Here is a 14416-nt window from a genome sequence, read left to right as displayed (position 1 = left end):
TGTTCATTTAATGAGGGACTCCCGATCACGTCTACATTTTCGAACATGTCCCGCAGATGCCGAAGCCATACTGTGGCGCAAATACTGTATTTCCAATCATGTTGTCTGGTCACAGCCTGCTTTTCCGCGACCTCCATGCCCATCTCGGTCACCGCTTCCGGCCACCTCCCCCGTCCATGCTCCCCTGCATGCCCCCCCTCCAAGTCCCTTCCGTCCCCCACCCCCACCCAACCCCTCCATCCCCTTCCTCAACGGATCCCCCCCCTCCCCCTCCCCCGCCGTCGCCGTCGACGCCGGGTCCAGCAAGCGCGCGGTGCAGTCGTAGCACAGCCCATCGACGTCCAGAAAGCGCTCCGACCCGTCGGGCCCGAAGCAGCCCGACCCCAGCGCGGGACAGCGCTCGACCTTGTGGAAGCCGACGTGCCCGCAGATGAAGCGGTTTTTCCATTCGTAGCACATGCTTTGTTTTTTTTTGGGTCTGGGGGTTTTTTGGTGGTGATGGTGTTTTTTGTGTTTTCTTGAGGGTTTTGGGGGGGAGGCTGACAGGTATTGCTGTTTTTGAGTGGTGTTGGGTGGTGTGATTTGGAGCTGAGGCGTGGGCCGAAGTGGCGAGTTGGCCTGCTGAAGCTGAGCGCGAATGTGTTGGAGCTGAGTTAACTACCTATTTTGAACTGCGCGAAGGCTGGTGGGGATGGTCCGATGCAGATTCGGGATGCCGAGGAACTGTCGTTCTCCGTTCGTTACCGCAATTCTTGGCTGGCGCTAAATCCAACGTTGGAACGATACAGAACGACAGAAAACAAGTGAGAGCTGGGAGCAGGATCGGCCAGGGAAGGCAGTGGCGCGGCGGAGAGCAGTAATATATGTGACCGAGCAAAAAAAAAAAAAAACTCCAACGGTAACTCCGTGAGCTCTACATTAAAGTGTCCGTATAGGTAGGCCACAAATTCAGTCGTCGATTACCGGAGCTAAAACACCGAGGGACGGGTGACAGCTCGTATGACCTTTGCTGAGGTGAGGAGTATCAGGAGCGAACTTTGGTATGGGCCCGTCTAGATTTACTTTGACTCGAGCCCAGCTCGACATGGGACCCCTCGCAGGATTGAAAAAGGGAACGTTGAGGTCTCGGGGACTGGGTTGAGCTGCCTGTTCAACTGAACAAGTTCCACGAGAAATAGAATGCAAGGCGAAGATATCGCCATTCCCGTACCTGTTTCAGTGAGTGGCTCGTTCAAGTAAGCGCCCAGCTAGCCAAGTGGCGGATGGACAACGTCGGTATGAGCAGAGAGAATATTTGCCCCCAAATCAAAAGGAGTAGAATTGTTGCTTTTCCAATACCTGACAGTTACATGAAGTCCGCTTCATACGAAGAAGGGGGGTATATCTACCATATTTGTACAGATTATACAATCCGGACCAGTTCCAGAAGACCATGCCGTCCGTCGGCGGCATTTATATGCTTCTTCTTTTCAGCGGCCGTCTTCAGAAGCTTCTGGCTTACCGCGCCGGGTCCGCGCCTCGCGCGAGAATTCTGTAGCGCCTTCTGCACCCTAACGCTTGCGTAGCCTTAGGAACTCGCAACCTGGTGACCAGCAACCAAAAGCCATTGTCAACAGTCCGAGTGCGCCGGCCTGGTGGGCGGCGGCAAGCGAGATGGGAACCATGTACATGAGGGTGGTAATGCCAAGCGAAACCTGAAGCAACGCCAGATGCAGGAGGCCCATGACGCCCTTGCGCACATCCTTTGGCATCGCAGCCTTGACGCGGCCAGTCCGGCTGTAGGCAACAAGGGCAACCACGGCGGTAAAAGTGGTCGTGGCGAGGATTCGATGGTCGAGCTGGACGAGCGAGGGATTCTCGAGCATGTTGCGCCACCACAAGTCGGACTCATCCTCCTTGCGGCTGTAGAACTTGTCAAACAGCTCGGATTTAGGCGGTGTAAGACCATTGCCCATCATCGGAAACTCGTTGTAGATGAGGCCAGCATCGAGGCCTGCGACGAGGGCACCCGAGAGAACAGTTGTGAAGATGAGTACCGTCAGGGCAGCCACAGATCCGCGGAGGGCCCTCAGGGCGGGGGACTTCAGCGCAGCAAACGTCTTGACGGCGGCTTCTGGATCGCGGAGGAGGCGGTGGGACCGGAGCACGCCGAGGCCAGAGACGAGCATCCAGGAGTAGCAGACAAACGCGGCAGCCAGGTGTGCGGTCAGGCGGTACTGGCTAACCCGGGGGTGGGAGCCAGGGGCGAAGAGGTCATCCTTGAGCCCAGACTTGACCATCCACCATCCGATGAATCCCTGGAAACCGATAAGAGCCGAGATGCCGACCAGGTTGACAGCCATGCGCGCTGTTACCCGGCGGCGTGCAATGAAGTAGATGGTCGGCAGAACAAAGGTGAGACCGATGACGCGACCCCACAGACGGTGTGCCCATTCCATGAAGTAGATCTTCTTGAACTCGGCCAGATCCATGTGCGGGTTTATCAGCTTGAATTCCGGGGAAGCGCGGTACTTGTCGAACTCAGATTGCCAGTCGGCGTCAGACATGGGAGGTAACGAGCCCGTCACAGGCCTCCACTCAGTAATGCTCAAGCTACGCCATGTTTAGTTTCCCAGAAAGGCTAATTACGGCAAGGTCACATACCCAGACTCGGTCAACCTTGTCAAGCCCCCGAATACCACAATGCCGAAGACGCTCACAGCACTGCCCATCAGCCAGTACCCCACCACTTTGGCGTTAGTCTTGGGGAACGACGAGGACTTCCCCGAGCTCTGAGAAGAAGCAGATTGCGGCGCGGGCCGTGCGGCTTTTGTAATATTTCTGCTTAGCGACCCAATTGGGGACTTGGAACCCGCTGTAGTCCTCGAGGCATAGCTTCGGGTAGCTCCCAAGAGCTTCAGGACTCGCGCCGGAGGGACCGGAACCTGCTGCCGCAGACATGGGCTGCATGGGAACGGTACCCGAGGAAGGCTGGCAGTGGCCCTGCGTAGGCCGAGTTGAATGAAGGCCATTGTGGTGGCTTACGCCGGGAATGGCGGTTGTTGTTGGGAACGCTCTCGTTCCTGAGCTCACATCCGACAAAGATCATGAAATGTTCAACTGCTTGGCGGGAGCTCGAAGGCATCTGAAAATCAGCCCACCACTCAGGGAGCTTCAGGGCCTGAGCCACGTGAAGGACCCACTAACGAGCAACCATGACCCCACATCAACTCTCGAAACCTAACCAAACACCCATCATCCAAAAGCGCAAAAGTGAGAAAGCACCTTCCATCAAAACGTTTTCGGTCAGATTCATTCTTCTCTTTAGTTTTGAACAAACCATTCGCAGCTCAATCGCAAGTTAAGCGGCTCGATGCGGGGTGGCATCAGGGAGAGGTCTCAGACTACTTGGGGGTTGACGCGACTTGGCAAGGGTTTAAAACGACCAACCACAAAGGTTTCTTCTTTAACAGCAGCGATATACTTCGTACTTACTCGCCCTAACTGACCCTGCATCACATTGCCTGGCTCCATCTGGGGTGCTATCGTCCCAGGGCTAACCACCGCCTACCGTCTTCACGACCGCCAGAAGAATTTAGCCGTTGGACCCCGAGACCACGAAACCAATCGCCTAGACCCTGACTCCGCCGAGCCTGGTTCGCACCTCCTCCGACAGGAAGACGTTCGGTTGGCGACGTCGATCCGGGTTACGACGAACAATGCGTTTCCTAAGAGAGCTTCCTAAACTGCCTGACCATCAAATTCCAAATGCAGTCTTGGCAATTACCATGCTCGTCCCAGATCAGCAATGACCAAGCGCACACGGGCCGGAGTCTGTCTGTGATATGAGCTTCATTCGGACTGTTCAAACCGTCCCACGGCGGGCAGCGAGGACAGCTTGTGCATGGTGATTTCCAAGTGTTATCCGCTTCGGCTACCGTTCGTTCTGACCCCGTGTATAGCCACCGCCAAGTGTTCTGGGGAAGAACGCGCAAGTGGAAACAAAAGCTTGATCAAACGCAACCTGCCTCCTCCGGTCCAGACCACCCACCGACCACACATTGCTGCAACACCAAGCCAAGCGCCAAGCGCCAGGAGCCGCCCAGGATACAGAGCCGAAGCCTTTGCGGCCGAGGGCTTTGTTTGCGAAGCTTCCATGCATGGAAGGGCTGTCAACGACGGAGCTATCCGTGGCAAGATCCAGATCATATCCTTAAAGGCTGCCCCGTGGTTGGCCAGCAACGTGTTTCGAGCAACCGGCAGCCGACGGCTCCGGACGCTATCTGCTGCACCATTCTGAGAAGATCCGCGCGCAAGCCAGATGCCAAGAGTTACAGGTCTGCAGCGATGAGGTTGCAACTCATTGAGCTTGGATAAACAAGGGCTCCCGAATGCCGAGCCGGTTCAGGTTTTATACCCCTGCGGCTTGTTTCCTGCCCTGCCGAAATCTTGGTCTCGGCTCCCATGGTTCTTAACCCGGCCAGTCGATCCCTGTACGCAGAGAGGCAGACACACGACCAACCTCCTTCTTCAAGAACCGTGAGAAACCGAGTGTGGTGTTGAACGGGAAGATCGCGTGCCAAGCCGCCACCCCACACACGGACGGACGCGTCCCTTGTCTGCGCTCCTGTATGCAACCCCTTCTGAACCCCTGCTCATCGGCACTTATTGCCTCGAATTGGTCTCGCTGTGACCAGGGCAAGTTCTGCCGGATTCCCCAGTCCGACATCGAACTGCTTTCCTCCACCACCCCCAAGTCAGGAGACTCAAGAAGTTCTGCGGAGAGACTCCGGTTGAAACCATCAAGCGGAGAAAAGCGAGCCAGAAACGACTCACGCCTCTCTGTTTAATATGGATGTTGTTGTTGGTTGCATTGACGACGGCATCGGATGCAGGGTTGCTTTGAGACCTGCAAAGCGGACCTCGACGTTCACACGCAAGTCGTCCAGCGAAAATCCCCGACTGGACGGCTGGGAGCGTCTTCCGAAGTGCACCAGCGTGGTGGGTCTGTTTCAAATCCCATATGTGCCGATGCCAAATTCGCCGCCGACAAGGGTCCATCTTCTCTTCCCGCCACCACTTGCCAGACTCTTCCTATAAGGAGCTTCTTGATAAGCACGGCTCCAGGAAGGGGTCGTTAGTTGGTCGGTACTCATACTGTAGGGAGCGGGGTGTTGTTTGGGCTTGCTACCCGCCAAGAGCACGAAAATAAACCCTTCGGCCTAGAATGGAAGTGATGTCAACATCTTGTCTTGACCTGAGGAAACACCCTACATGAACGATCCCGGCCTAAAACATCACGGATCAGAGAAAGGTCTCAAAGATGGGAGGGCATCAGGATCTTCAGCTCACAACACCGCATGTGTTCGTCTCCACAGGCGTACTTCGTAGGTCATTGGCAAAGTCGTATGACTCGCCCCTCTAGATGCTGGGCTATCGTTGTTTATTCTGCTACGAAGTGGCCCCTGCATCTCATCGAGCACGACTCGCTCGCGGCAGATGTTGCCTGCCCCAGCCGTTGATCGGCGCCAAGGCGAGCGCATACTAAAGCAAACCACCATCCGGAACGTCTTAGCATTCGCCTCTTGGCTTTGCCATCGGTCCTCTGGAGGACTTCTTTTCTTTTCATTCGCGTTTGTTTAGGTAGTCTTTTTTTCCCTTTTCCTTCTTTTCCCCCTTTTGCCCCTTTGTATGGTTGGGACTCCCAGGCGTACTTCCTAACCTCCCTTTCCCTTTACATTCTCTTCCCTTCTTTTTTCGAAGCCGCTGGGCGGCTTCGCTGGTCGTTTTCGAAAATAGAGACTTTCTCTTCCTTCTAGGCGAGACGCCTGGAGCGATCCCGCCCCCAGCCCCGAGAATCACTTCGGAATCCCGGAAAGAAGACGCCACACAATGGCAGACAGTGCAGAGATGGATCTCATGGGGGGAAAGCCCGCGTGTGGAAGCGGAGAAGAGCCCGGCGACTACGATCTTGGGCTCCATGTTGCGGCCTTGTGTAAGTCCAAGAGCCCCATCACGCGGGGTGATAAAGACTAACATAGACTTCAGTTTTGGTTCTAGGGGCCTCCATCTTTGGTGCTGGCTTTCCTGTCGTTGCGAAGAAGGTCAAGTGGGTCAAGGTGCCGGCCAAGGCATTCTTTCTCTGTAAACACTTTGGTACCGGTGTCCTGATTGCCACAGCATTCGTTCATGTAAGCGGCCTACCGTTCGGGCAAGAGTAGAGCCATAGACGCTGATATCTTGATAGTTGCTCCCAACGGCATTCGGCAGCCTAAACGATCCATGCCTCCCCGATCTGTTTACGGACCAATACCCGGCCATGCCCGGCGTCATCATGATGGGCTCCATGTTCTGTCTGTTCGTCGTCGAGATGTACCTCAACAACAAGATGGGCGGTCACTCTCACTCTCACGGCGGGCCCATGGGTTTCGAGACGCAGAGCCGTCCCAGGCCGGCCCCGGAACAAGTCAACCGCGGAAACCCGCCTCCGCGGCCCCCGAGGTACACTGCCGCTGACGAGTTCGAAATTGAGGACGTGGAATACGAGAAGAGGATGGCACAGAAGATGTACGACGAGAAGATGCGGGACTATCCACCGCGGAACCCGTACGCCGACAACGACGAGCTCTCTGCGCAGTCCGAGATGCCGCCCTGGTTCGTCGTCTTCTACGAGCAATACGTCCGCCAGAGGCTCGAGATGATCAACATGATCAAGGCCGCGCGGCCGCAGCAGCAAGACGACGTGTCCGAGAAGCGTCAGACCATGATCACGGAGAAGGAGGTGTCGTTGGCCGACTCCCCGTACATCGACGTGGAAACGGGACGGCCGGTCGACCCGTCCGTGTACCGCAAGATGTCGATGAACATCACCCTCCTCGAGGGCGGTATTCTCTTCCACTCGGTCTTTGTTGGTATGACGGTCAGTATCACCATCGACGGCTTTATCGTCCTGCTCGTCGCCATCCTCTTTCACCAAATGTTTGAGGGTCTCGGTCTTGGGTCCCGTATCGCCGATGTCCCGTACCGCCGTGGGAGCCCCCGCCCGTGGTTGTTAGTAGTCGCGTTCGGGACAACCGCGCCTCTCGGGCAGGCAATTGGGCTCATCGTTAGGGATACGTACGACCCCAACAGCGCGTTCGGGTTGATTATTGTGGGCGTCTTCAATGCCATGTGAGTGGCTCCCGTATCAGCGTGGCGGGTGTGCCATTTAGCTAACGTTTACTAGCTCCTCCGGTCTCCTGCTTTACGCCTCTCTTGTCGATCTCTTGGCCGAGGACTTTTTGTCTGAGGAAGCCAGCAGGATGACCAAGAAGGACCGGATGATGGCGTTTTCCTTTGTGATCCTCGGAGGTAAGACACTCACTTCTCGCTTGAAGCATGTGGTAGAAACTGACACCCAGCTAGCTATCGGCATGTCCATCGTTGGCGCCTTCGCTTAAATCTGACGTGCGATTGGAGTGTGCGATATTGTACGATAGAGGCAACCTACCATCCATCCGACGATCGAACTGCGGGACTCATGAATACGCCCGCCCCCGGTATCTTTTTCTCTCCCGCTCGAGTGCTGCAAGCCAAGACCCCACTGCTCGAAACCAAAATAAAACGAAAAATACACCCGGTGTTGGAGCGAGGCACGGAGATGCCTTCTCAAAACGGAGGAGTCTTCCATAGGACACAGCCGTGGCTTGTAACCAATTCCCTTTTTCTCTTGGGATCTCTTTTGGCTACACTGAAGGAAGGGACAATATGACAAATTTCCCGATTGGCTCACGGTATCTATTGTGTCCGATATCGAATGGATTTGGATGTCCATGGAGAAGGGCTAACGAGGCAGACCTCGTCATCGACTAAGGGTGTACAACGCTAGGAGGACGTCGGATGAGAGCATAAAACATGGTGAGGGTCAGGTGTATATAGACATACAGTATAACTATACAATATTACATGGAGGAAGATAAGGAAAGAATTGAAAATTCACAACATGCAGTAATCAGACACAGCTATCTTCGGTGTCAACACCCGATATCCATCATCAATATCCACAGACAGTTAAGTCAGCACCTATACATCCATTCATACATTCGAGGGGTATGTCTTCCGACCAAGGCATGGAGCCCTCAGGATGATACTTATATTTGGATGCCAGTCCAGCCGTTCAATGAAGCGCCTGTTTCACGCTCTAATAGCGCTCCAATCTTGTCTGTGGAATTGAAAACCGGATGGCATATCTCTGGCGGGGGATGGGGGTGGCTGTGTTAGCGGAAGCTCGGCAGGGGTTGTCGATCGCGCGTTGTGCCGGAGACGGGAGACGGGAGACGGGGGTTGCGTCGCCGGAACACGGGAACGATGTACTACTTGATGGGATAGACACGGAGAAGATGCATCCTGGGAAGAGTGCTCGTTGGGTGCAGTGGATGTCTGTCTGCGCCGGCGTGGTCGGGCAGGCAGGAGCTGCTACACGTCCTTCGCTGGGCATCATCTGAAGTCAGACGCAATGGGGCTATTTGCAAATAGGAAAGAATAACTGCAACTGGAAGCTGCCCGGGTTTGCCACGGGGTATTAACCATGTATGCACATCTGCAGCTCACACGGGAGGGATTCTCAGGGGGGGGTGCTGCATCCGATCACTCGCTTCCAACTGCCGTCCATATGAGTCGACAACGAGAACTATCCTTTGAAGACTCCCTCTCCCCCCTCCCAGCCCAACAACACCATAAATCCCCAAACCAACCATTTTCAGCTTCCCCGAAACACCACCACCCCAACCCGCATATACCTATCACTTGCACTTACGGTGTGTGGCTCTACCGGCGGCACAGCACCCCCCAACGGCGCCGCACCCCTACCTCTCCCCCCCCTCCGCGCCGCCCATCACATCACCGAGCACCATAAACTACACTATGTGTGATACGCAAAGCTCAGCTCAGCCCGCTCAGCTAATCTCGGCACGGCGCGGCGTGCGCAAGGCGAAATAAATCTGGTCCCAGCCAGCCGGGACACGGACGCTGAGCGTCGAGCGGCCAATCTTGCGTGGTATTCTCTAGGTGTGATGTGATGATGTGTGACGAGCCCCGTCTGAACTGTCGCCAACAGCGCTGTTACCCTCACACACCGTATCACAGTACACAGTAGATGGTGAGCTGCTGGTAGTGGTCGTTCTGCTTGGGCAATGTTGATGGCGGGGTGCGGGCGGCACGGCGCGGTTGGACACGGCCCGTTGCGTTGCGTTGCGTTGTGCTGGGTTGCGTTGCATTCTCTCTGATAGCCGCGCTGTCTTGTGCTGTGAGATGTGTGTTACCTAAAAGCTGCACTGCTGCAGTGATAGATGCAGGGCCGTGTCGTGGATAGTTTGTTGTATGTTAGTCGGTCCTTCGCCAAGACTGACACGGCAAAGTGGTGGCGATGATGTCTTTGTCCCGGGGCCGAGTTGCTTGCCGCTACCTGGTGTGGTGTCGGGGGCTGTTGGGCCTCAGCCGTCGCCAACTGCTTTGTTTCGTGTTGGTTCGGGTGAAGGTCTGGTGAAGGCCGCCGCGTTCGGCTTTGGGTTGCTGCCGGGAGTTGACATCATTACGTTGCCGGAATGGAGGTAAGTTCTGAGCTGGGTTTGGGGGTTATGTTGGTTATATTGTTTGTTGGGGAAAGGGGATGAGTGTATGATGTTGCTGTTATCACTTATATGGCATCTGGCCTGCCCTGGAAGCCATCTCAACTCGCAGTGGAAAGGATCCCTAAGTTCACAAGGCGCTGATTACCCCATGCCCCAACAATGACGACTTATACTACATGCTTTCCAGGCCCCTTCGTTGCCTCAGATCGCAACTGCTGGCTCTGTGGCCGAGAAAGTGAGATACTGCGGTACCGCCACAGCCGAAACTACCGGTCAGCATTGTTTAGAGAGATTACTCTCCCGAAAGATGTCTCTGAGCGGGAAAGGATAGCCAGCATCTCGGCCGTGCTCGTCGCCCCTCCCTGCAATATTAGTAGGAGGCAAAAGCTGCGCTCACCTCTGGAGAACTCCATGCACGACCCAACCTACACCAAAGCAACCCCAAAAGCCTGGACTTTCTATGTCCACGCCGACTGCTGGGACCTCGTCGCCTGCCGGGTAGCAAACCCCACGGCCTGCGCAACAGCCTTCTGCAACTCGTTGCTTACCACCTACCGCGACCACATCACCGCCTCCCCCATTTCCACATCACAGCCCCGTCTCTCAAGCGGGTCCCCTAGGTTAACAACAACACCAACACCCCCCGGAAGAAACGCCCGCCGCGCCAACATGCACCAACTAGACAGCTTTGACGGCCTCGCCGCAGAGCTAGGCCTCGAGCACCTCCCCAGCATACACGAACCCATCTCCCTCGAACAACTCAACCTATTTTCCTCCACCACCGCACCAACAAGGCGGCCTCTCACCCATACTCACACCACCACCACCAACAACCCCGACCCCTTCAGCACCCTCCCCCCCGAACTCCTGCACCTCCTCGCCGAACACACCCCCACACCGACACTCCTGCACCTCCGCATCGCCTCGCGCGCCGTAGCAAGCGTGAGCGGGCTGGCCAGCCTGCCGCGCAGCTTCTGGCGCAGCCGGTTCGGGCCGGCGTTCGAGATGGGGTTTGCGCTGCCGGCGCGGGTGGAGCGGGAGTTGGATTGGCGGGGGTTGTATTTTTTGATGGGAAGGGGGTTGAGGCGGTATTGTGGTGAGGTGGGGGGTTCGAGGGGGGAGAGGCCGTTGTTGGCGAGGCTGGCGAAGAGGAGGTTTTGGTGGGCGAGGTTGGGGAAGGTGGTGGGTTTGGGGGTGGATGGGGGGCTGTGTGAATCCTTTGTTTGAAACTCACCAAGACCTGTAGGCGAGGAGCACCGGATTGTCATTTGAGATGTAGCTGGTACCTTTAAAATTTAACGGATAGCCCCGTCGACTAGGCAGTCAATTACGGAATTGTGAACCACCGAAGCTGTTCTTTGTCCGCTTAGCAGCCAAGAATGACCTGCATCTAGCAGAGGACAGTCGAGCAAGCCAGAGTTCAGCCATGTACCTGTCGGCTTCCGGAGAATCTGTCAGCAAAGAGAACAATGTAAAAGCTCACCTGGCTTTGAGATCAGATGGATGGCAGAGGTGGCGCAGCGTACATGGCCCCTAATCCCCGGATCAGGAATGCAGCCCAGAACAAAGACAGCTATGCATGAGCACCACATTCCAAACCCGCGAGCCGCCAACTCAAAACTCCCCAGAGACAACGTCTCACCCATCCCACAAATCCCTAGGTCCTCTCCAAACAGAGCACCGAGTCGAGTCGACACCACCCCACCACCCACCACCAAAACCCACCCCCCTCAACCATCCACCATGACCACCCTAACCACTCCCACGCTCCCCAAAGCCAGCTACGTCCTATTCAAGCCCCTCGACGCCAACCTCTTCCTCGCGCGGCGCACAACCGACGGCGAGATCCTGCTCGCGCGGCCCCTCGATCCGCACGCCAACACCACCACCAGCAGCAGCAGCCCCATCGCCGAGCGAACCCGCCACCACCACCACCGCGAGCATGCGCGCCTAACATCCCTCCTGGCCAGCGGGGCCGCCGCGCCAGCCGCCAACCTGCTCAACCACGAAAACATTGTCTCCATCCACGACGAGCTGGTCGACGTGCCGCTGCACCTGCGCGGACAGGGCGACGCCGGGTCCCTCAGCGACCCGCTGGGCGACGGCAGCGCGCGGCGCATGTTTCTGTGGGATTTCCCCAACGCGGGCACGCTGCGGGACGTGTTGGAGGATTTTGCGCCGCGCGGGGCCGGGGCCAAGGCGGTGGATTTTATGGAGGTGGGCGGGTTCTTGCCCGAGTCGTTTGTGTGGCATGTTGGGCTGGGGTTGTTGCGGGCGCTGCAGTGGCTGCATGAGGGGGTGAGGGATACGTACGCGGTCGTACCGCATGAGGGGAGCGTGAGGGGGTTTAAGAGGTTGAGGGGGAAGACGGAGGCGGAGGCGGATTGGATGCCGGTGCTGCATCGCGGGTTGAAGGCGGAGAATGTGTTTCTGCAGCTTCCGAAGGGGTTTGAGACGTATGGGGCGGTGAAGCTGGGGAGCTTTGAGAAGTGTTATATCTCGGGGAGCGTGGCTAAGATGAAGGAGACGCCGGTGGTTGCGATGGAGACGGAGGATGGGGTGTCGTTGGGGACGCTGAGGGAGAGGAAGGGGAGGTGGATGAGGGATGGGTTGGATGTCGCTAGGGTATGTTTGTTACCTTTCTGATTTGCGGACCCGGATGAGCAGATGCTGACTTGAACAGGACGAACGTCCATACACTCGAGGTAGTGAGCTGTTTGCAGTCGGGGCGATGCTTTATCGCATGATGTGCGGGCGGGAGCTGCCACCAACTGAGGAATGCCCGCGCTGCGACTGCGTCCACCTCACCAGCAGCGATTCCCGCGCGTACATCCCCTGTCCGCATGACTGTGTAGGGGATGTCAACATCAACACGGTGCTTGACCCGCTGTTCAACTACACAACCGGCCTCAAGAACCTCGTCACCTTGCTGCTGCGACTCAACCGTAACGACGAGTGGGCGGCGAGTGATGTGTTGAATACATCCTGGCCTGGCTTTGAGTACTGGGCGGCAAACACAGAAGACGGGAAATTGTATAGGGACATTTTTGATGACATTTGGCTGCGCAAGCAGAACCAGTCGAGGTTAAAGAAGCGGCGTCGAGTGGAGGAAGAGGAAGAGGAGGAAGAAGAATTCGACGGAATGGACTTGGATGACAATGTTTTGGTTATCTGATTTCGATGTTACCTGGATGGGGTTCAGAATATTATTATGAATATTCGAGAAGAAACACCATCGTATAGCTTTTCCAAAATACCCAGATACCTGATCCTGTTCCTTGCAGGTTCGTCTGAAGAGGTTCGTTCCTTGGGCTGATGGGGTGAGGCGTAGTGATGTGGTCTGTGCTACAACTTCTCGCTAAATTAGCGCTTGCTGATCAGTGTAACAATTCCCCACCTAACCCCAACCCCACACTCGGTCACCTCACCTACCGAACCGAACCTGAACTCTTCCTCTCTTCCCCAATCTTGCTCTTCAGCCCGTAGCTTCACTTCCCAAGAACGCCGCCGCCACCATGTCTAGAATACTACCGCCGCCGCCTCCTCTACTTCTCACCAAGAGGGTCACGTCCTTCCTACGAGCCAACCTCTCGCCGCACATCCACTCGGCCATGCTGACTACCCCGGCCGGCAGCTTGCTTGCTCACGCTAGTAACCTCCCGGCGAGCGCCCTCCGTCGTCAGGCCGCCGTCGCCGCCTCGCTCTGGGCCCTCCAGGGACCATCACACACAGGCCAACCGTCGGAACAAGCGACCTCCTCGATTGCCCCCGGCAGCACCGTCCGAACCCGTAAGAGCGGCAAGCACTCGCCGCCGACCGTCACCGTACAACTCGACAGCGGCGCGGTTTTTGTCATCCGCCGCCTACGCTGCGGGATGCTCTTCATCTGCATGGGCGGCGCGGAGAGCGCCGCGTCCGACCGACCCACGCCGACCCCTCCCGCTCCGCACATCACCCGGCTTAGCCGCAGCCCGGCCCCAATAGCATCGGCGACAGAACCGCCGACACAAAACCAACAACCCCCAGACGGGGCAGCCACCGCCGATCCATCCACCACCACAGCCAAATCACGCCCATCAACCCCCCCACAACCATCCGCACCACCCCCGACAACATCAACAACAACGACCCCTCCCCCACCCACCACCACCACCACCACCACAACCCTCACCACCCCAACAACCACAACAACAACAGCAGCAGGAGGAGGAGGAGGCGGAGCAGGAAGCACCACACCCCTCCCCGGCTCGCCCTCGCAGGCGTCCATCCTGTCCACGCAGACGGCGCACACGACCGGCGGCGCGTCGACGGCCAGCACCGCGACCGTGTCAGGCGGCGGGGCCAGCGCGTCGCTGATGCGTCGGCAGGTGGAGGAGCTGGCGCGGTGGTTGGATGAGCGGCTGGGGGGGTTGTGCGTGCCGGAGGAGGGGATTGGGATGGGCATTGGTGGGAGTGGGGGTGTGGGTGTGGGTGCGGGTACGGATGGGTTGGAGGTGAGATGAGGTGAGGGAGGGAGGGAAGGAGGGTAGGAAGGGTGGGGAGGATTGGAATTCGGGTGTGGAAAGGATGTGTGTTTGGGTGGAATAGGATGATCTTTTATGGGAGGGAGGTGGGGGGATTGGGGAAAAGCAAAAGGATAGCGAATTGAACCTGGCAGGTATCAAGACCAGGCTAGGGTAGGATAAGATAGGGGCCCTCAAAACCATGTCGACACAGACGGCGGGCGGGCGTCTTTGGTTGGAAACAGCTGTATTGGACTATGCTCTCTGGCCAAGTAGTCAGATAGATTAGCGTGAGCGATCAAAAGCAGGCGATACGCCACATCGTCT

General features: G+C 56.9%; 4 protein-coding genes across 4 annotated transcripts; 3 read left to right on the top strand and 1 right to left on the bottom strand.

Moving 5' to 3' along the window:
* Positions 1–1550: 1550 nt before the first annotated feature.
* CHGG_08919 (cytochrome c oxidase assembly protein, putative) lies at positions 1551–3011 on the bottom strand (the record flags this gene model as incomplete). Its single annotated transcript, XM_001226845.1, has 2 exons — positions 1551–2592; positions 2644–3011. The coding sequence occupies 2 exons, from the start codon at positions 3009–3011 to the stop codon at positions 1551–1553; spliced, it is 1410 nt and encodes a 469-aa protein (XP_001226846.1).
* A 2860-nt stretch (positions 3012–5871) lies between these two features.
* CHGG_08918 (uncharacterized protein) lies at positions 5872–7418 on the top strand (the record flags this gene model as incomplete). The annotated part of the gene is made up of 5 exons (XM_001226844.1): positions 5872–5974; positions 6040–6170; positions 6227–7149; positions 7205–7329; positions 7384–7418. 5 exons carry the CDS (start codon positions 5872–5874, stop codon positions 7416–7418), a joined length of 1317 nt encoding a protein of 438 aa, XP_001226845.1.
* A 2142-nt stretch (positions 7419–9560) lies between these two features.
* On the top strand, positions 9561–10814 carry CHGG_08917 (uncharacterized protein; the record flags this gene model as incomplete). Its single annotated transcript, XM_001226843.1, has 3 exons — positions 9561–9566; positions 9775–9822; positions 9906–10814. 3 exons carry the CDS (start codon positions 9561–9563, stop codon positions 10812–10814), a joined length of 963 nt encoding a protein of 320 aa, XP_001226844.1.
* Positions 10815–11330: 516 nt separating this feature from the next.
* CHGG_08916 (uncharacterized protein) lies at positions 11331–14089 on the top strand (the record flags this gene model as incomplete). The annotated part of the gene is made up of 4 exons (XM_001226842.1): positions 11331–12212; positions 12271–12753; positions 12831–12871; positions 13111–14089. The coding sequence occupies 4 exons, from the start codon at positions 11331–11333 to the stop codon at positions 14087–14089; spliced, it is 2385 nt and encodes a 794-aa protein (XP_001226843.1).
* Positions 14090–14416: the final 327 nt, after the last annotated feature.

This window comes from Chaetomium globosum, genomic scaffold, assembly GCF_000143365.1.
Source record: "Chaetomium globosum CBS 148.51 scaffold_6 genomic scaffold, whole genome shotgun sequence".
NCBI classification, from domain to species: domain Eukaryota; kingdom Fungi; phylum Ascomycota; class Sordariomycetes; order Sordariales; family Chaetomiaceae; genus Chaetomium; species Chaetomium globosum.
This window is presented reverse-complemented; position numbering and strand designations above follow the sequence as displayed.